This window comes from Mauremys reevesii, linkage group 1 (assembly GCF_016161935.1).
Source record: "Mauremys reevesii isolate NIE-2019 linkage group 1, ASM1616193v1, whole genome shotgun sequence".
NCBI classification, from domain to species: Eukaryota; Metazoa; Chordata; order Testudines; family Geoemydidae; genus Mauremys; species Mauremys reevesii.
In genome coordinates this window covers 38,607,921-38,629,615 of record NC_052623.1, presented here as the reverse complement: position 1 = coordinate 38,629,615, position 21,695 = coordinate 38,607,921, and the positions used below count along the sequence as shown (strand labels likewise).

At 44.2% G+C, this 21,695-nt stretch overlaps 1 protein-coding gene across 5 annotated transcripts in view; it reads right to left on the bottom strand.

The window, feature by feature from the left end:
• The window catches only part of DYNC2H1 (dynein cytoplasmic 2 heavy chain 1), a 359,230-nt gene that overhangs the window by 260,644 nt on the left and 76,891 nt on the right, over nt 1-21,695 (bottom strand). For all 5 annotated transcript variants that reach the window (XR_005601173.1, XR_005601157.1, XM_039546469.1 and 2 more), the window contains exons 51-55: nt 10,820-10,933; nt 9,920-10,062; nt 8,267-8,348; nt 4,259-4,413; nt 828-965 (exon numbers count right to left, since the gene is read on the bottom strand). Coding sequence is in view for 3 of the 5 variants with exons in the window: in XM_039546469.1 (XP_039402403.1) it covers nt 828-965; nt 4,259-4,413; nt 8,267-8,348; nt 9,920-10,062; nt 10,820-10,933 (632 nt within the window). In the remaining 2 variants the exon portion in view is untranslated. The remainder of the gene's footprint in view (nt 1-827; nt 966-4,258; nt 4,414-8,266; nt 8,349-9,919; nt 10,063-10,819; nt 10,934-21,695) is intronic.

Genomic DNA, 21,695 nt, shown 5'->3' with positions numbered 1-21,695 from the left:
AAATTTACAGAACTTGGCACTTAAAATACTACAGATAAAATAGTAGATCTGGTTCTAATTTTTTTGAAAATTTTAAATTTCATTCTCTGATCAACTCTATAAAGTAAAACAGTTAAATACAGAAAGATCTGGAGGACTTTTCAGTCTGAACTGCACTAGTAAGTACCAGTCAGCTGCTAAGTCCCCTATCCTCAGGGGCGGCTCTAGAGCCCAGCGGGGCAAGCACCCGCCTGGGGCGGCCCTTTCCCAGGGGGGCGGCAGGCTGCGCCGGTGGACCTACCGCAGTCATGCCTGCGGGAGGTCCACCGGAGCCCCGGGACGACCGGACCTGCCGCAGGCATGACTGCGGACGGTTCGCTGGTCCCGCGGCTCGGCTGGACCTCCCGCAGGCATGACTGCGGCAGCTCAACCGGAGCCGCCGGAGCAGCGAACCGCCCGCAGCTGCGGGGAGGTCCAGCTGAGCCGCGCGACCAGCGGATCCTCCGCAGTCATGCCCGCGGCAGTTCCGCTGCTCCCGCGGCTCGGGGGCGCCTCCCGGGCATGATTGCTTGGGGCGGCCAAATTTGTAGAGCCGCCCCTGCCTATCCTACTTGGTCGACCCACACATTGATTAAATTCCCTTATAAATAATGTTTTGTCTCAGTGTTAATCTCTTCAAGTTTCAAAGGTTCATGTAACCTCCTAAGCCAACTGCTTTTAAATATTTTTCAGCCCTCAATATGCAACTCCAGGTGTGGGAATCTGTGGAGACAATTTCACATAGGAAAAAAAAAAGGGGGGGGGAGGGATTTTATTTTTTAAGATTCTATTGTGACAATCAACATTACCTGCATAGACACTGTAATTTCTTGGAGTGCAGCATCAGCTTCATCTTGCTTAGTTTTGAGTAATATGCTTTGTTCTCCAGCTTTTCTGTTCAGTTCATCTACTAGGGCTTTGGCTTCATTCAACTTAGACACTCCTGCCTACAAATAAAAAAATAAAAAAAAAGGTTTTTAGCAACAATTAATAAACAAAGATATCTTCACCAGAGATTTTGGTACAGACAACCTTGGAAGGATTAAAAAGTGACCCATTTTGGTACAGACAACCTTGGAAGGACTAAAAAGTGACCTATTTTGACACATGAGGTTTAGGGTAAAACACAGGCAGGTAAATGTCCTGGCTGGAGTGAAAGTGGGACAAAATTTTTGGAAGGAAAGCTGGGTGAGGCCTGAGCTGTACCTTGTCCTTAAAGTAGACCGTGTATGGAGGGTCAGAGGTGAGGGCCTTGAACTCCAAGACCCTCGTTGCCAAAGTAATGGCAACCAGAAAAGCAACCTTCCATGATAGATACAGGTGGGAGCAAGTTGCCAATGGTTCAAACGGAGGTCCCATCAGTTTGGAAAGAACCAGGTTGAGGTACCATGCAGGGATCGGTTGCTGAACCTGTGGGTAGAGGCGCTCCAGGCCCTTGTGGAAGCAGCCTGCCATGGGGTTGGCAAAGATGGAGTGCCCGGCCGCTCCCAAGTGGAATGCAGAGATAGCTGCCAGGTGCACATTGATGGAAGAAGCAGCCAGACCTTGCTGCTTGAGTTGCAACAGGTACTCCAGGATGACAGGAATGGGGGGCCTGCAAAGGTGGAGTATAGCTGTGGGAGCACCAGATCACAAACCGCTTCCACTTTGCCAGATAGGTAACCCTCCAAATTCCCACAGCTGGAGGGCTTCCCAACAGAGGGGAGAGGAATGGGCACCACCCTGATTGTTTATGTAAAACATTGCAGTTGTGTTGTCCGTCATGATTCCCGCACATTGACCCAAGTAGGCCTGGAAAGTCTGGCACACTAATCAAATCGCTCTCAGCTCCTTGATGCTGATGTGGAGTGAGAGCTCGTCTTGAGACCAGAGGCCCTGTATCTGAAGGTCCCCCAGATGTGCGCCCCACCCCAGCGCCAATGCATCTGTTACCAGGGATGGGGAGCGCTGAGATCTGTGGAAGGGGATTCCCTTGCACACACTTTGTTGGTTAAGCCACCAGCCCAGGGACTGGAGGATGTGACCCAGAAGATTGACCACAGAGTCTAGACTGTCACATCCTGGGCGGTACGTTGATGCAAGCCAAATCTGGAGAGGTCTGAGATGCATCCTGGCATGTTGTACCACGTATGTTCAAGATGCCATGTGACCGAGTAGTCTCAGGTAGGCCCTTGCTGTGGTGGTAGGGTACCATCTGAGACCTTGTATGGAGTCTGAGATCATTCAAAAATGGGTCTCCGGCAGGAACGCTCTGGCATGGCCCTAGTCCAGTACTTCCCCAATAAAATCTATCCTTTGAATTGCTCAGGGTCAACTTGCTCGTGTTGAGAATAAGGCCCAACCTGTTGAACATGGACCTCATGATATGTAGGCTGACCAGATAGCAAGTGTGAAAAATCGGGACAGAAGTTGGGGGGTAATAGAAGCCTATATAAGAAAAAGCCCCAAACATCAGGACTATCCCTCTAAAATTGGGACATCTGGTCACCCTAATGATACGTATCTGCACTTCTACCTGATCCCTAGAGCGCCCCTGGAGCAGCCAGTCATCGAGGTATGGATACACCTGCACCTGCCTCCAGCAAAGGAAGGCAGCAACAACCGACATGCACTTGGTGAACACCCGAGGGGCGGTGGACAGGCCGAAGGGGAGAACCGTAAACTGGAAGTGGTTGTGATTGACCACAAACCTGAGGTATCGTCTATGAGTAGGACGTATGGATATATGAAAGCATGCGTCCTTGAGATCAAGGGCGGGATACCAGTCTCTCAGATCCAGAGAGGTGATTGTCGAGTTCAGGGACTTCAGTTTCACCATGAATCTGTTGAGGCCCTGCAGGTCTAGAATGAGTCTGAGACCCCTTTTGGCTTTGGAGATTAGGAAATAACAAGAGTAGAATCACTTGCCTCTTAGCTTCGGAGGAACCTCCTCCACTGCCCCTGCAGCAAGAAGCATTTGCACCTCCTGGATAAGGAGTTGCTCATGAGAAGGGGCGGGTGGAAGGGAGGAGAGAAGCAGAACTGGAGAGAATAGTCCATTTCTATCATGTGAAGAACCCAATGATCCGATGTTATTTGGGACCAAACATGGAAGAAGTGGGCTAGATGGTTCAGAAAATAGGGTTGAGGCTCTCTTACTTCTGAGCTTCTGCTGTGGTGCGCTGCCTTCAGAGCTGGGTGCCCGGCCAACAGCCACCGCTTTCCGGCCCCCAGCTGACACTCTCCAGCCACCCAGCTCTGAAGGCAGTGCAGAAGTAAGGGTGGCAATACCACGATCCCCCTAAAATAACTTTGTGATCCCCCTGCAACTCTCTTTTGGGTCAGAGCTCCCAATCTGAGAAACTCTGGACTCCTCTGTGAAATCTGTGTAGTATAGGGTAAAAGCACTCAAAAGACCAGCTTTCATGGGAGGAGACCAGATTTCACAGTCCATGGCTACTCATGATCAGGAAAGCTGTGCAAAGTAAACAAGTTGCTTTTCCAGTATACATGCATATACTGTCAATTATCCAGTTGGTCAGAAATTGACAGATTTGAAAAACCAAAGCCACTGTTAACAGCTACAGGTCATGAGTTTGTGACTAGTGTACAGTACATCCAGATAAGGTCAACAGGAAAAAAATTTCAATTCACACACACACACACACACACACACACTTAGAATCAAACAATTGCAGTGTCTCTGACTCTAAACCAAAATAAAAAGGAGTAATTATTGTCACTGGTTACTTTAACTATAGCTCTCCCCGCTACAGTCACAGTACCCATACCATATACAGTATGCATCTGTCAGAATAGAGCTTCTGCTTCCAGACCCTCTCCCACCCATACATGCACTAACCAAAACTTTTCTAGCTAGAATGCTAACCCTACATATTGAAGTGCTGGGAAGTATGTTTTCCCTTCCAAAGGGCACATCTACTTTGCAGCAATTGGGAAAAACAGGAGTGGAATGAGGGAACCCCCCTACTTCTGAAGTCATTTGAGAGAGAAGAGTGGGGGGTCACCGTACTAGGACTACCAGTGTCCCTCACCTCAAGCCAGAGAAGATATTGTATGAGAGCATGCACAAAGGGAGTGAAACCTCGGGCTAACCAAGATAGCAGCAGCACATGCTGCCAATCACACATATGCAAGATACGATAACAAAGAGATAGCGCTACTGTCACAGTGAAAATCGATTCACAAATATGGAAATATTTTGCCAACTCATAAGTAGAAAATGTTATTAATTACATACCTGCAAATGGCTTTGCCTTTTTAACAACTCTGCTCTTTTGCTGCTATTGATGGCACTATACACATGCAGGAAAGTCATATATCTGCTTGGAGTTGCTCCATATGCTTTACATGACTCATGGATCACCAAAAAAGATTTCAAAAAATCAGAATCACCTATATAGCAAAATACATTATTTATGAAACAGCTTTATCATTCCTACTGCATCCAGAATAACTTAGGATGAGCAATGTGATACACTTTTTAAATCATTAATTGAGGACATACACAGTACCTAAAAAGGCAGAGTTTTGCAGGGTTCCATGGGAGAAATGAAGTAGCATTCCACTCTTAAGATCTCCCCTTCAGAAGGCAACATTCTATTCTTGTTTTAAAGCATTAAAAGTTTTATACTGAATTGAAAAGGCATATGAGCATTGCCAGAATTAGGCCTGGTCTACACTAGGAGTTTATGTCGAATTTAGCAGCGTTAATTCGACTTAACCGTGCACCCGTCCAAACCAGGAAGCTAATTAGTTCGACCTAGAGGGCTCTTTAGTTCGAATTCTGTACTCCTCCCCGACGAGGGGAATAGCGCTAAATTCGACATGGCTATGTCGAATTAGGCTATGCGTGGACGGAAATCGAACTTAGTAGCTCCGGGAGCTATCCCACAGTGCACCACTCTGTTGACGCTCTGGACAGCAGTCCGAGCTTGGATGTTCTGACCAGCCACACAGGAAATGCCCAGGGAAAATTTGACACGCTCCGGCGCCTTGTGGATGTTCTGCAGGACCGCAGGCAGGAGGACAGAGCCCCCCTGCACTGTATCTGCAACCGCCCTCCCCCGCCACAAAGTCCCAAACCCCCCTCACCCAAAGTAACAAGGAGGGGCGACAGGGGCCTAAAAACTGTCACTGCACCCCTGCAGAGTGCACAAATACAAGAAGGCTCTCATTCCCTAAATGTTGAGAAGTCCTTCCCTTCCTGGCTCACCGAAGCCCCAATCCCAGATTCATCCCCTAACTGTGTAGTTGATTATTAAAGTAGTTTGCTGTTAATTACTATTTCCGTCAAGTTTTTCTACAGACAACTGTCTGTGAAGGGGGGGGGGGGAAGGGGGTTGTTAATTGCATAGGACAGTCACCTTTACCAGGGTACAGACACGGGGGCAGGATCAACAGCAGGTCACACACACAGTGCAGTCAGTAGGCACCCTGGTCAGTCTGGGAGGTGTTTTCCATGTTCTGTGTGGGTGGAGGGTACGTGACTTTGTGGCATGGGAGGGCAGTTACAGAACTTATGCAGCGGTCCTTGTCCCGGACCACAGAGCCACGCAGCAGGGGAATCTGTAACCGTCCTCCCCCGCCACAAGGTCACGTAGCCCCTGCATACAGAGTCCCGAAAAGGAGGGATGGCAGGCTCCGTTGAAACAACCAGTCCGGCACTGCAGACCGCTCTAGGAGCAGGAGCCTGTCATTCCTCGAGTGTAGAAGCGGTGTTAACATCACTGCACACCCTACCCACCACAGTCTGCGTCCCTGTTTCAACCCTTTAACACGAATTCATTAATAAAGAAAACGTTGTTAATTAACAATGTTCCATTAACTTTATTTTTAAACGTGTGTTGGAAGGGAGGAAACGTGGTGAACGGGGTATGTAACCACAGAAGAAAGTCAACAGTAACTGAAGCAGGGGCAGGTTCAGCTTCTCTGTAAAGAAACTGAACAGTCACAGGTTACCCTGCTCCCTGAGGAACCTAGTTTTCAAAGCCTCCCGGATGCACAGCGCTTCCTGCTGGGCTTTTCTAACTGCACGGCTGTCTGGATGAGCGTAATCAGCAGCCAGGCGATTTGCCTCAACCTCCCATCCCGCCATAAAGGTCTCCCCCTTGCTCTCACAGAGATTGTGGAGCACACAGCAAGCTGCAATAACAATGGGGATATTGGTTTCGCTGAGATCCGAGCGAGTCAGTAAGCTCCTCCATCTCCCCTTGAGACGTCCAAAAGCACGTTGAATGATGACAGTTACCCAAGACCACCCTCGACACATTTTTCCCCCCAGCATGCATTGTGGGGAAATCCCAGAATTCAAATGGGCAGCGGGGACTGCGGGAACTGTGGGATAGCTTCCCACAGTGCACCGCTTCCAATGTCGACGCTTGCCCCGTTAGTGTGGACTCACAAAGTCGAATTAGTGTCCTTAGTGTGGACACACAAATTCGACTTTGTAAGGTCGATTCCTCAAATTCGAATTAAGTTAAATCGAACTAATCTGGTAGTGTAGACATACCCTTAGTTACACATCACTGAGGGCTTGATCCTAAGAGGTGCTGATTACCTTCATTTCCCACTGATGTCAACAGAACTTGAGGGTGCTAAGAACCTTGCAGAACCTAGGCTTGAGTGCTTTTGGTGTCACTGGTGCTGCATACAATACATATTTTTTCTGGACATTACAGATTCTACAGCTTGCTAAATGGAATTTTTGTAAATGAACTCAAGAAGACATGAAATAAGCTATGCAACACTACAAATGAGAAAAAACACTAAGATATGTATATGTGAAGGAATGTCTAGAAGCAGCATCAAGGTAAACATATAAAGGTATCTAGAATTATGAGTCGTTGCATGGATCTTAACCCTATAATCAGAGTATCACTTCAAAGGTTTGAGTATTTTTATATTAAAAGGTGAGGCAACATAAGAATTCTAGCAGGAAACATTTAACATTTGGTTTTCTCCATATCACTAGGATTTATGCATATAATCTTATTTAAATTTTGTTTTTATATAGTAATCTGAGAAAAAATATTTTTCAAACTAGGATGAGTGCTGATTTTGTGATTTAGACTAGTCTCACTACAATTTTTTTTAATGGACAAATGTGCAGTTTTAGCACATAATCTGATCTAATCACTTAATAATTTCCTGTTCTGAAAACACATTGTATTATTTTTAACTATTACAGACAGTTCTAATCAATCTTTCCACTTCTTATATTATAACCCTGTTCCTCCTTTTCCTCTTCCTCTCAACTCTCTACTCTCTACTCTCTCTCTCTCAACTCTTTACCACCAGACTCTTTCCTCTTACTCCTCTATCTCATCCACTGTACACGACTTCAATTCTTATTTGTACAGCGGTGGCTTACAAATTTACATCTTCACTCAAATCATTCCATTATGGCACCACTCAGCTTTCTGATGTACAATCGTGGCTGTTCTACTAGCTCAGCACGCTTTACAAGCTCAACATACAAACTATTAGTTCTTATTTTTCCCAAATCCTGTCCTCTTCCAGCCTTCTTCAGAGCTGTCTACAAAACCACCATCCTTCCCATCATCTAGGCACCTCCCTTCTATTCTCACAAACCTGGTTGTCACTGCCATTCCTTTATCTACAACATATCTAAAATCTGATCCTTTCTCACTAAATGTCAATGTGACAGCTAAAGTGCATACTTCCTTCTCTCTGAACTCTCCATTTCCCATCTTAGCCCCATTCCAGTATATCTGGTAATGAAGCAGCTTAACTCACTTTCTGGTTTTCTGCTTCCACCATCTCACACTTTTTGAATTCCTCCACTATTTTCCCCTTTGTCCACCTAATCAAGTTCAAGAACTTCATCCTCACCTTCAAGGTTCTAAGAAACACCCACCTAACCCTACCTATGTCTCTGTTCATCTCATGTATCCCTCAACTCCTTGCACCACTTGTGACATTAGTGTCACCATTCTCTTTGTTTCTTTCTCCAGCATCACTCCCACACTGTATATTTGATGCCAATCCTGAAATTCATTGTGCAGGGGTGCTCTGCTCTGCCCTTGCGGAGCCTCACTGAAATGAATGGAGCTCTTCCACAGAACAGGAGTTTGCCTGTTCCTAGATCTACTTGTAGACTCCAGACCATTATTTGTGACTTGTACAACACTGAGCAAAGTAATTAACAAAACTAAATAAATAAACGATGAAGAATAAAATAATCATGTTAAAAACACAACTTTAAACAAATTCAACAAAATATTACCAGTATATTTTTTCTTAGGTTCTTTATGTGCTTTACCAGTCTTTTCTTGTTCATCCAAATCAGCAAATAACATTTCAGGTATCTAAAATAAAAAACATTTTTTTCAAAAAGTGCATACACTGAACTTTCAAGTAAAGATAAAAGCAAAGAAACAATTAATAAAATGGCAACATCAGTTATAAATATAAAAAGGATTTGAAAACAACAGCTTTGTTCAAGCGCCCTTTATTATTACCATTTATTATTTATCATTATTCAGTAATTAATAATAAATGAATCTCAGCTGTTAGTACTGATGATTCCCTGTTCTCTCAAGCAGAACAATCTTTCACCAACTCTAAGGAAACAGCAGATAATATCACTGAAGAACTTTACAATTATATAAATACCAAGGAAGTATCAAATTCAACATGAATTCAGATGACCTAATAAAATGCCTTGTTTAAGGAGGCACCATGGGAATGAGCTTCCCTCATGCAGTGCAAACTTTCTTAACCTTGATCTACAGTAAGATTGTCAAGTCTTCTACACGGTCACAGATGGCTGGTGGGCAGTTTATCTCATGAATTTCACAATGGTAGACAATAAACAATATATGTACAGTACGTATGGAAATATGACTACAGGACCAAATCCTGAGTCCTTATTCAATCTACACTCAAGCAAATCCTAGTGAGGTCACAAAAATATCCTAAAAACATTTTTCATACTTAGACAATTAAAATTTCATCAAAAATGCCGTTTCATCAAAGCCGACACATTTTGCAGAGACATATGGATTGTGACAATGTTTTTGTCTGGAAAATTTTTGAGGTCCAGGACCCTGATAATTTCTGATCCAGAAAGGAATGAAAAAAAGAGAGACCTGAATCAAAAACTTGAGGTTTCTTTAATCTGAAAACAGCTGTTTGACACAATTCTGTTTCACAAAACAGAAGTGTCATTCTCTGGCAGCTCTACATACAGTCCTATATATCTTTCTCAAAATGATGCCACTAACATTCTGCAATAGGGATAGCTTAATGCTGTAAGGTGCTCAGTTCTCTGGCCTCAATCCAGCAAAGCACTTAAGCATGTGCATAATTCCATTAAAACCAACATTTAAATTCTGTGTTTCATCAAAGGAAGAGTGATCAGCCCATAGTGAGATACTAACATGTTACTGTTGGTGAATTATCAAATGATAATAATATTTAACTTTTCCAAAGCACTTTGTATTTTTTAAGCACTGTACAAACATTAATCTAAAAAAGCAAGATATGTCAGAGGTTCCTTAAACACTTTAATTAAAAGCAATGTTGCGTATCTTTTTTAGAGCTGAGTAATTTGGAATTGAGTCATTTAACATGAACAGATGGCATTTTCCGAATGCAGCACTTTTGAATTACTGATAATCTAAACAAAGAAATCTTATTCAAACATGATGAAAGGGAAGTACATTGGACTGAAAAAATGTAATTGCTAGCTTTCCTTAGCTTTATAAAAAACTGAATATTTGGCTAAGAGAAGATTACATCAGCATGACAATTTGGTCTGATAAAGAAGCAAAAAATAACTTAATACAACAGGAGGGAAAGCCATACAATGACATTTACAAAATAAATGAATTAATGCTCACTTTTAAATTTTGCTTTGTTTATCTCCTATACTTACCTTTTTCATACTGCTTTCAGACCAGCTTTCCATCCACAACACCTGACATTTTTTATGCAGTGCTGGATTACTCTCACAATTTATTGTGAAATTTAAATTGGCAGAATCCATAATTAAGACAATGTGCAAGTTCTGCTGAATCCCTAAAGGAAATACAACATATTAATATATTAAGCCAATTGAATTCTAACTACCAAATGATACATTTATTGCAGATCCAATACAGTATAATTTTTGACTATCCTTCATACATTGTCTCACAGACCTATTTCCAGAAAGAGACAATAACAATCAAAATACGTAAGGGATACAATTATCTTAAAATGTAGCCAAGTCTAAAACAAATCAGAAGTAATTTTAGTGCTCTGGAGTCTGCCTGCCAATTTCAGTGTTTTTTCAATCATGTTTTCCAATTGTATTTCCTTGTTTCTATGTGAAAGACCCACACAAACTAATAACTAAAGCCCCTATCTTGCCAACATTAACTTCATTACAACTACTCACTCATGTGTGGAAAGTTCTTCATGTGCATAAGTGTTTGTAAGATTGGAGTTAACTGACTGTAAAAGGGAAATACTGGAATGTGCTATCATATGCACAAAGTAAACAAACTGAAAAAAGAAACAAACATTTTCTTTCCTGTAATCTCTTTCAGTTATAGGATTCTTAGATGTTATTTGAAACCATGAGTATGAATGCAATTTTAGACAGAATGTGATTTTTATGTTATGTTCCTTTAATTAAACCGAAGTATTGATTGTTCCTTACTGTTTTTTAAATAACTACATGATTCAAAATGTACTTAAAAAGTACCACCCCTTTGCATATTTTATTATTTTACTCACTTTGATAGCCTTTCATAACTAATCAATTACAAATTATGGAGTCCAATTCACTTACTGTATGTAAAATAGTTGAAGACTGGTCCTGTAAATCCATCTTGGGCAGCTTGATCCTTCAGAGGAGACAGTAATGGTTCTAATTCTTCTATGGTGTACAGTCCAGGAACCTCACCTGTGTCAGGAACAGTTTCAATCAGCTTTAAAATGTGTAAAATGAATTAATCAAAATAAAACTGATAAAATACCTCTAAACATTTTGTTTGGTGAATTTGGGTGATATAGAATCTATCTACATATCAACATACTTACATGACCTTCCCTTTCAAAACAACAAAAACAGTACTGTTCACAATCTCATTTTGGATGAAGCACCCAGTCTTGCTTGTATCACTGAGACATGATTCAGTGCCTCCTCCAGTCCTATCCACAGTCACTACAGTATATACCCTATACATCACAAGCCAAAACTGACTCCAGAATGCACCAGAAAATAAAAAGAGGAGGCAGAATACAAATCCTGTTCCCCTCCAACTCAGATACAGAAGACGCTCCACTTCAAAAACAAAAACATTTGAGTGCATACATATGATCTGTGAGCCAAAGGACAAGAGAAACTTAGGAATTCTAGTGGTATACAGGTCTCCAGATGGAAACCCTGTCACCTGGAGAAACTTAGAGCTACTGTCCTGCATGCTACAATAATTAGACATTTCTTACCTGATAATTCTCTTTTTGTTAGCAGCTTCTCTCCTTCATCACAAATGGGTAATATCTCCACAAATGGATGGAGTTAAGAGACAGTCTAAAGATGTTGCTGGAGGCCCCAGGAGTAAGCGCTGCCCTTCAACTCAGAACAACAGTTCTTCTCAACATGATGAAACACTCTAGCATACAGACTATTAGCATTAAAAATTTCTGGTCATTTGCCATACTACCAGGATGGGTTGAATAAGGAGAGAAGCTACTAGCAGAAAGAAAATTATCAGGTGAAAAATTTCTCATTCTGTTGCACAGCTTCTCTCCTCATTCATAATGAATGGGAAGTTGTGAGAAGTGAGTCTCAGAATTCAGGGAGGAAGAGGATGGGAGGAAAATGCAGAATTGTAATTATTATTACCGTTGATAATATGTAAAAATGGACATTCCACCTATATAAAGCAAAAGCTTTGTAATTTAAGGAATTATTTGGGAACCAACCCAGTAGCACTTTTCCTACCAAAAGATGCTTTTGCAGAGGAATTGGAATCTACTTTACAGATGTTCCTCAAATGAATAGGGCCTTAACAAATTCACAGTCCATTTTGGTCAATTTCACAGTCACAGGATTTTTAAAGATTGTAAATTTCATTATTTCAGCTCTTTAAATCTGAAATGTCACAGTATTGTAATTGTAGGGATCCTGACCCAAAAAAGAATTGGGGGGGGGCTTCACAAGATTATTGTAGGGGGAGTTGCAGTACTGCTACCCTTACTTCTGCCTTCTGCCTTCAGAGCTGCGCAGCTGGAGAGCAGCAGCTGCTGGCCACGAGCCCAGCTCTGAAGGCAGAGCCACCACCAGCATAAGCGCAGAAGTAGGGATGGCATGGTATGGTATTGCAACCCTTAGTTCTGCGGTGCTGCCTGCTGAGCTGGGCCCTCAGTCAGCAGCTGCCACTGTCTGGCCGCCCAGCTCTGAAGGCAGCAGTGCAGAAGTAAGAGTGGCATGGTATGGTATTGCCACCCTTATTTCTGCACTGCTACTGCTGCAGCTCTGCCTTCAGAACTGAGTGCCCGGCCAACAGCCGCCACTCTCCAGCTGCCCAGCTCTGAAGGTCTCAAAGTAAAGGTGGCAATACCTCGACACCCCCACCCCCACTAAAATAACCTTGTGACTCCCCTGCAATACTCTTTTGGATCAGGACCCCCAATCTGAGAAATGCTGGGCTCCCCATGATATCTGTATACTGTAGGGTAAAAGCACACAAGAGACCAGAGCAGATTTAACGGGGGAAGACCAGATTTCGCAGTCTGTGACACGTTTTTCATGGCCGTGAATTTGATAGCCTACAAATGAGGCTCGGACCTTTTCTTTCTACAATGCCATTAAGTATGTTGTAGAGCAGAGATTCTCAAACTGTGGTCTGTGGATAGATAGTTCCCTCTAAGGTGCGTGCCTGGGCAGTCGCACACGAGAGAATGAAGGGTCACCCACCTAATTAGTGGAGCCACGCAAGCGTGGCTCCACTAATTAGGTGCCTGGACCCTGGAGAAGACACACATGTAAGGTGAGGTGGTGCTCTTGGGAGAAATAGGGGTAGATAGGAGGGGGCAGTGGGGTGAGAAGTAGGGATGGTGGAAATTTGGGATGTGCAGGGCTGCGGCAACCAGAGAAAGAGGTGACTTTCCCCAGCTCCAGGGCTGCAGCTGCTGGGGACAGAGCCCGCCTTCTCAGCCCCAACTTGGGGGCTGCCATGGTGTGGGAGAGAGGGCCTATCCAGTGCATTAGAAAGGTAAGACTACTGATATTAAAATATGAGTTGCATGCTCTTATTTGTAGAACAAAAAATGTTAATTATTATTATGGTTTATTTATATAGCACTTTTATCCAAAGCACTTTACAATAGTTAGCTAACGGTACAAACAACATTTGGAAAGATCATTAAGTGGTCCCCCGAGACCCTCAGCAATTTTCAAGTGGTCCACGAAAAAAAAGTTTGAGAACCACTGTGTAGAGGGACCTTTGATTACCTGCAGGAATGGTTTCCCAGATGCTTAATATGGCAACTTCTGCAGCAACTTTGAGGCCTGCAGCAACTTTGAGGCCCTAAGGCCCTGGGCATTTTGGATGGAATTAGATGAATAGGGTACAACAGGCATGCATCCTATGTATGTTTGAACGGAAAAATTATTACTGATAATTTCCTTTCTGCTAGCCACGTTTTCCACAATTCTGGATCTCTGGGCAGCTCTCCTCTCTCTGGAGCTCAAGAATGTGGATCAGCATTTTGTACATTAGACCAAGGAAGATGGTCAAATAGTAACATCTCCACTTAATATCTGATTCATGAGCCAGTCGGTGTGGGAAGAATTGTGATAGACACTGCTAGCAGAAAGGAAATTATTGGTAAGAAATTTCCATTCTGCAGCCCAGCATCTCCCACAATTCTACACATCTTGGAAGTTGCAAGCCGTGAACAGATGTTGGGAGGGATATGAAACAAAAGTTTGGTAGGAAAGAAGCACTAACCCCCTCTCCTCTGTTTGGTCAACTCATTCAAGTATGTATTATTTTTACCCACTGCCTGTGGCAACTTCCTGCCAAAGGAGGTCTCTGCAGAAGACAGGTCCAACTTGTCATGCTCAGTGAAGGTGTTAGCTGTAGACCAAGTAGCTTGCCGCCATTCCAGTCTGACCCAGCGCACCGCCTTGGAGGCAGACAGAGTATTGCCAATGAACCCTTACTTGATTTTCCCTTGCCCAGGATGTCAACAAATCCAAACTGCCAATTAAGTGCTAAAGAGCACCTCCTTGTGGTGGGTCTCCTTTATTAATGGAGAAACCAAAATCGAATATAAACAAAACTTTCACCCCAACATTCCAGTATGCCAACTAGGTCATTCTTAGTTCATGTCCCCTTCTGAGTCCAGCGTTCACCACTACTCAGGCTTTTCCTCCAAGGTTCTCTTAGTTCCAGTCTCTGCCCCTGATGTTATGACTCTTGCCCCTACTGGAGTACTTCCTCCTCTGGAGTCTGAGGTCTGGAGAGGTCTCTCCACTGCAACTCTTCTCCAGGAGCAGAGGGTAATCCTTTGCAGGCTGGGCTTCTAGCCAGTATCTCAGGGAAATGTGACTGAGACCAGGTCCTCTTGAATGCTGGCTGGCTGCAGCCCACTATTTAAAAGGCTGCCTTCTCCAGGAGCTCCTCTTACAGGCTCCCAGACCTGGTAGGTACCCCAGAGACCTATCTTCTAGATTCCCTGTCCAGGCTCTGGTTTCGCTTGAGAGCTCCCCTCTACATGAGCCTCCTGTCTCCCTTTGGAGTTCCCTCTAAGGCCTTAACTACACTACACAGTTTTGTCAACAAAAGTCACCTTCATTTACAAAAAAGTAGGGGTGTACATACTGAAATGCTCCTCCTGCCGATGTAACTCCCGTTTGCCAACATAATAAAACCACTTCGATGAGCAACATGGAGCTTTTTGCAACACAGTTAGAGAAGTGCAGCATCAGTGTAGACACTGCACTTGGTTATGTCACCCTAAGCGGTCTCCAGGAGGTATCCCACAATGCCCATCCTGACTGCTCTGGTCAGCACTTTGAACTCCACTGCCCTGAAGGTACTCAGGTATGTGCTCCTCCCCCATTTAAAGGCACAGGAATTTCTGAAATTCCTCTTCCTGTTTGCTCGGTGTGCACAATTCACACAGCATCTTCCCAGCTGACCATGCCGACTTTCTGCAGCAGCTGCTCTCCCGCATGGAGCACGCTGGAACTGTTGGACATGCTGGGTCTATGGGGTGAAGAGGCTGTGCAGTCTCAGCTTCACTCCAGCCGTAGGATACCTATGGGCTGATTGCTAGTGGCATGCAGGAGAAGGGGCATGAGAGGGACATACAGCAGTGTCATGCCGAGGTCAAGGAGCTGAGGCAGGTGTACCAGAAGACAAGGGAGGCCAACTGTTGCTCAGGTGAAGCACCAAAGACATGCCATTTCTATAAGGAGCTGCATGCCATCCTCAGCGGCAACCCCATCTCCACTGCCAAAAGCCCCATGGATACTTCAGTCAGCAGTTGGAGGCAGCAGACAGTGGACTCAACCTCAATAATGAAGTGGTGATGAGGAAGTGGATCTGGAGGACAATGTGGAACAAATGGCAGGGTCATCTGGTAGTGCGACGAATCAGGACCTCTTCCACTCCGGACGTGTCTATCCAATCCCAGCACTCCAGTTCTGGTGTACAGGATGCAGGAGAGGGAAACTCTGGTAGGTGCTCATTTTACTTTGGTGAGTGGAGTTTGAGCTCCCATGTATTTTGTCATATGGTAGAGGAGGGATAAGGGACAGAAATTAACAACAGAGCCTGTCCATTTACACTGTGGGTCCACGGAGGAAAAGTTTGTTAATGTTGGTGGGGATATCCCTCGAATCCGCTATAGTGTTCTCTAGGAAACTTTCCAGTAGGTATTCTGCAATCCTCTGCCGAAGGTTTCTTAGGAGCGTTCTTGTTTCTCCCCCAGCTGTAGGAAACTTTGCCACATCACCCAGCAATTATTTCTGAAGGGACCAGAGCAGCACACAGGCAAGCAGCATACGGAGCCAGTCTGAAGCCACATGCATGCAGGAGATGCCCCTTTGCATCCTAGATTACCCTTAGAAGTGAGATATTGGGTTCAATTACCCTATCCTTTGGAAAAGGGTACGAATATTCAGAATAGTCTCCCTGGCTGCTTGTGGTAACCCCCTTCGTGAAGCACCCTTTGTCCCTTCTTGCCTATTGCCCTTGCCACCACCACCCCTGAACTCATCATATTTGGAACTCGCACCAACCTGTGTGCTAGCCCAGGGACAGTGAGAAAGAGGTGTGTGTAACTTTTGTGACTCACGGCTGTGAGTGCACTTACAATTCTGTTTCTGTTCTTTGTTTCGTTGATAAGGAGGATATGTTTCGTGAAGTGCTGCAATGAACAAAGGTAGCATATAGAGAAACAAGAGCATGGAGGGAGACAATCAATGAAAGACTGAAACTGGATAGCCTGGAAAGGACTCGGGGGCAGGAGTGGATGATAAAGCCCCTCCAGGGCCAGAAAGAGATGATGAACTCCCTCATTACCCTGCAATCTGAGCATATCCATGCATGACTCCCTGCAGCCACTACAGAACACCAGTCCATGCCTTCCCCAAACTCCCCCACCGAAGACCTCGTGTGTTCCCGGTCCCTCACAGTACCCAGCGCACTCCACGCCCAGGGACTGGTTTCCCAACAAAAGCTGGAGTTACAGCTGTGAGAGCCCTAAATGCGAAATTGTTTCTCATTGTCATGTCCCCTGTTTGACCAAAAAATTGTGTTTTGTACTGTTATTAAAGCAATGTAAGTCGACTTAACTCTGTAGTGTAGATATGGCCTAACTGAGCTTGGGTAACCTTTATTAGGTCCAGGTACTTGTTGACTATCAGCCAGCTGTGGCAGTCAATTACACCTCCATCGGGCAATCATAAGACAGTCACAAGCAGACTGGCCCTAGCTCCCCATAAAGAGCAGCTGCCTAGTGATGTGGCCACTTTGCAAATTTCCAAAGTGGATGCCCTTTCTCACTCCCCCCATGAGGCTGCTAAGGATCTCATGGAGTGTGCCTTGATCCCTTCTTGGACAGGACCTCTGATGATATGTAGGCTTCCACAATACATAGTCTAATCCATCTAGTGATGGAGGACTTGGAAACTCTGAATCCCTGACATTTCATTTGGAAGGACACAAATAGGAAGCCTGATCTTCTCATGGATTCTGTATGCTTGGATAGTTTTTGAACCTCTTCTGACCTCTAAGGTGTGCCAGACTTTGTGAAGTATACTGGCCTCTTTGCATTCGTAAAATCTGTGATCAGGTCGGTTGAAGGGAGACTAAACATCTAAATGATGAGATGGAAAACCTTCTGATTCTAGCACCACTCAGCATTTTTGAACCAGTGCCTGCTGAGCCAGTCTGCGTTTTGGTTCAGCTCCCCTTTGATGTGGATCACTCTGAAAGAAAGGAGGAGCATTTCATCTGCCTCATTATTCCATGAGGAGCACCAGACCCTTAGTTCCCTCTTTGATTGTTTAAATATGTGACCATAGTTGTATTGTCTGATTGAACACAGGGCATGGTTCCCCCTTAGGTTGGGCTGCAACCTTCATAGAGCTAATTTGATCGCTCTAAACTCTAGGACATTTACACTGTGAGCCTTTTCCTCCTCATTCCAGAGGCCCTGGGTTGTTTGGGTCTCCAAGTTACCTCCCCAGCCCTCCATGCTGGCATTGGTTGTGAGAACTAAAAGATCTGGAAGGCAGATAGGCATGCCTTTCAAGATATTGTTGTGGGCTGATCAACATTTTAAGTAGTTGAACATTTGTATTAGAACCCCTACTTGATTGTTCATGTGTTCTGGGGAGTGGTCCCACACGTTTAGTATGGAGGCTTGAAGACTTCTAATGTGTGATTGTGCCCATGCAGTGATTCCCATGTAGGACAGCTGAAGTCCTAGCAGTTGGAAGGCATAGTGCTATGATAGGCCTCCTGCAGCTCTGGAGTAAGAAAATAAGTTTTTGGATGGAACTAGAGAACTTTTCTTGGTAATGATGATGAAACCGTGTGCCTGGAGAAGATTCAGCATCCAAGACATGGCCCTATGGGCTGCTGACTGTGATGGAGTCTAATCAGGATGTCATCCAGGAAGTGCATAGATGAGTTCCCTGTGACCGATTATTATCACCACCACCATCTTTGTAAAAAACCTGGAGGCTGAGGACAGGCCAAACAGGAGTGTTCAGTAGATAATGTTTCCTGAGGTAGAAAAACCTCATAAGTCTGCAGTGACACGGGTCTGTTGAGGATATGATATGCGTCCATTACATTTACTGAAGTCAAGAAGGTCCCCCAGGAGAGGGATGACATCGTAAAGGCCAGGGTCTCCATCTGAATCTTCATTTTTTTCATCCGCTTTTTGCGGGTCACCTTCTGGATATGGGAATGAAAAAGAGTGTTCACCCAGAAGTCACTATTGCCTTTGGCTCCACTTTAAAGAAGGTCTCCCTAACACATTTGTAGCTGACATCTTAATGGATGCAACGAGGCTACTGGCTTCTAGCTCAGTAGCTGAAATCTGGATACTCACTTGAAGGAGGTCCTATGCTTGGCTAAGTTTACAAGCTCCTTCCTTTTCAGAGAAAAGCTGGATAAGGTGGTGGCTGACAAAGTGGAAAAATCCAAACAGTCTTCTCTCTTCCCCACTAAAGGCCCCGAGGAGAGAATATAGACCAGCCATCACAGAGAGGCACTCCTTTCACTCCTTGTCCCCACAGAGGCACCAGTGAAGGGACAACAGATTCCCTAATGGAAAGCATTGGAATAAAGGGCTCTACCTGCCTGATTGTTTCCTTCCATGACCATTGGTAAGTGCTGATGTAAAGAGCTGCATGTTCAGTTGTTCTCTATGTCGACTGAAGGTAGGATAAGAGGTAATGGACTTAATCTGCAGCAAGGGAGATTTAGGTTAGATATTAGGAAAAATTTTCTAACTAAATTGTAAAGGTGCAATAGGCTTCCAAGGGAGGTTGTGGAACCCCCAACACTGGAGGGTTTTAAGTATAGGTTGGACTAACACCTGATGGTATAGATTTACTTTGCCCTGCCACAGTGCAGGAGGCTGACTTGATGACCTCTCGAGGTCCCTTCCAGCCCTACATTTCTGTGATTCTGCGATTACTAGGCCCAACTGAGCAAATAAGGAGTGAATCTGCAGAATACTGATCTCCACTTGATGTCTGGAACAACTCTGACCAATCAGCCATCCAGGTAGAGGAACAACTGGATGCCAGGCCTCCTGAGGTGAGCCACTACCACTACAATGCATTTGGTAAACACCTTTGAGGAAGATGACAGGTTGAAAAGGAAGACAATGTATTGGTAATGCTGGTCCACAACTAGAAATCTCAGATATTTTCTGTGGTTCAAGTGGATTGCTACATGAATGTAGGCACCCTAGATACCAAGAGCAGCATATCAGTTGCTGGAATATAGAGATGGGATGGTTGCTGCCAAGGAAACCATGCAGAACTTGATCTTTCTGATGAAATTAACTTCTGCCTCAGACCTCCTTCCCGCTCCGCCTTCTTTTGGGAATGAGGAAGTAGAGAGAATAAAACCCCTTTCCTAGGGACAGAGGGGAACTTTCTTCATAGCTTCTATATGAAAAAGAGCTGCTCTTCTTGTTTAGATGCAAACTCATAAGAGGGGTCCTTGAAAAGGGATGGGGAAGGTGAGTGGAGGCAAAGTATAGATTGAAACTGGACTGTATAATCCACTTGGACTGTGCTTAGAACCCACTGATCTGAGACGATGGACTCCCAAGCTCCAAGGAATTGTTGGAGAAAAGAGAGGGTAGGTCTAGCACAGCTGGAATGTTCCTCACAAATGGACAGTCAAGTGGACTGTTTAGAAACTAATGGCTACTGTTTAGAAGAGGCATAAGAGATATGCCTTCTCCTCAGAGACAATATTTTTTTGGAAAGGTCAGGCCATCTAGGCTCATAGTAACTTTGCCATGGTTGTTGCAGCAGCTTGTACTGCTTCCTTCAGCAGGGAGATGAGGGAATGCAGTGCTCCTTCTTTCTTATGCAAAAAAAGAAGGGAAGGTCCTCAATAGTCTGTTCAACTTCTGTAGGTATGTCTAAGTTCTGAAGCCACAAAGCTCTCCTCAGGGTGACCACTATGGCCCTTACCCTAACTGCAAAGTGACCTGAAGATTAGATCTAGCTACAAGATGGCCTTCAGACACCAAAGTCTTAAATTCATCCTTCATATCTTCTGGGAGCTTGTCCACAAATGTACATATTGAGTACCAGTTGATGTAGTCGTATTTAGACAGAAGTGGCTGGGGTGGCTGAAAATGTGCATCTGTAGATTTGAAGTAGAGTATGTTTTTCTGCCAAATAAGTGTGGTTTCTTTGGCTCTTTTTCTTATGGTGTGGTGCAAAAGCATCCCTGGCATGATCATTCACACACCAATGACTAGCAGGGAGCCTATGCTGGGATGTGAACAAAACTACTCAGAACCCAGAAAAGAGAACTTATACCATCTATCAGTTCTTTTTGCCATCCGTGTGAGGCTAGCTGAAGTCTGCCACAGGATTCTGGCAGGATCTAATAAAGCCTCATAAACAGGCAGCGCAACTCTGCCTGTTATGTCTGTAAAATATCAACAACTTTGTGGGTACTTTCAATGTTGTGGTTATTGGTTAGTCTGGAAGCTGTGGGGATAGAGGACCTGTGCCGAGGGGAGAGGAAGGAAGGCTTTGAAAATTGTAATGCTAGTTCCATGTGAAAGCTCTTCTACAGAGGGAGACCTGAAGTCTGCCAGGTGTGCCATTTGGAAGCTGAGAATTCTGAAGAGTTCTCCCTCAGAGTGGGAAGGAAAAGGAAAAAGGATTTGAATCCTGTTTTTTATGCCACTTATACATTAACAATTCAAATTACTTCCTTACAAAGGGGATGTTTGCTTTTCTCTTATTGGAACCTCAAGCCTCTGGAGTTTGCAAGACTTACTCCTGAGTAGACTGTGAAAGGATCCTCTATCCTTGGGAATCATCATCCCCGTTTGAGCTTTTCTACAGTGAAGTAATGGCTTTGGGCAGGGAGATAAGGCCCACCATATATGTTGTCAAACGAGAGACCAATGCCCTGCCAGAGCAAAGGACAGTGGCTTGCGGTGGAAGGCTTCAGAAAAGCTGTGGATAGCATCTCTTGGACTTGGCTTCATGCTTGCACGGCTTTTCTGCTGCTGTGGTGAGGGGCAGAGAGAGAGCCCAGTTGAGAAGTACTCAAGAGGTTAGTCCCTAATACTCCAGTGATTCCTCAGCTCAGGAGAGCAAAGCTAGATATTGAAATAAAACCGTTGCTACATGAAAATGAATAAAACAAAGTGGTCAGAGAAACTGAAATGTAACTTGTTTCCACTAGAGGTAGAAATTCTGCTGGTTTGTGTTCAAAGATGGGGCTTTGTCCTGGAGCCCCCAGCAACAATGGACTGCTTCTGAATTCCACAAGTAAGAAGCATTACCCATTTGTGATGAATTAGGAGAGAAACACTGCAGCAGAAAACATAATATAGGATACTTCTACTTAAAAGAAGTAAGAAGTAAGAACTTCTTTAAAAGAAAGTTATTTAGGTTGCAAAATCAGGAAATGGCAGTTATATGG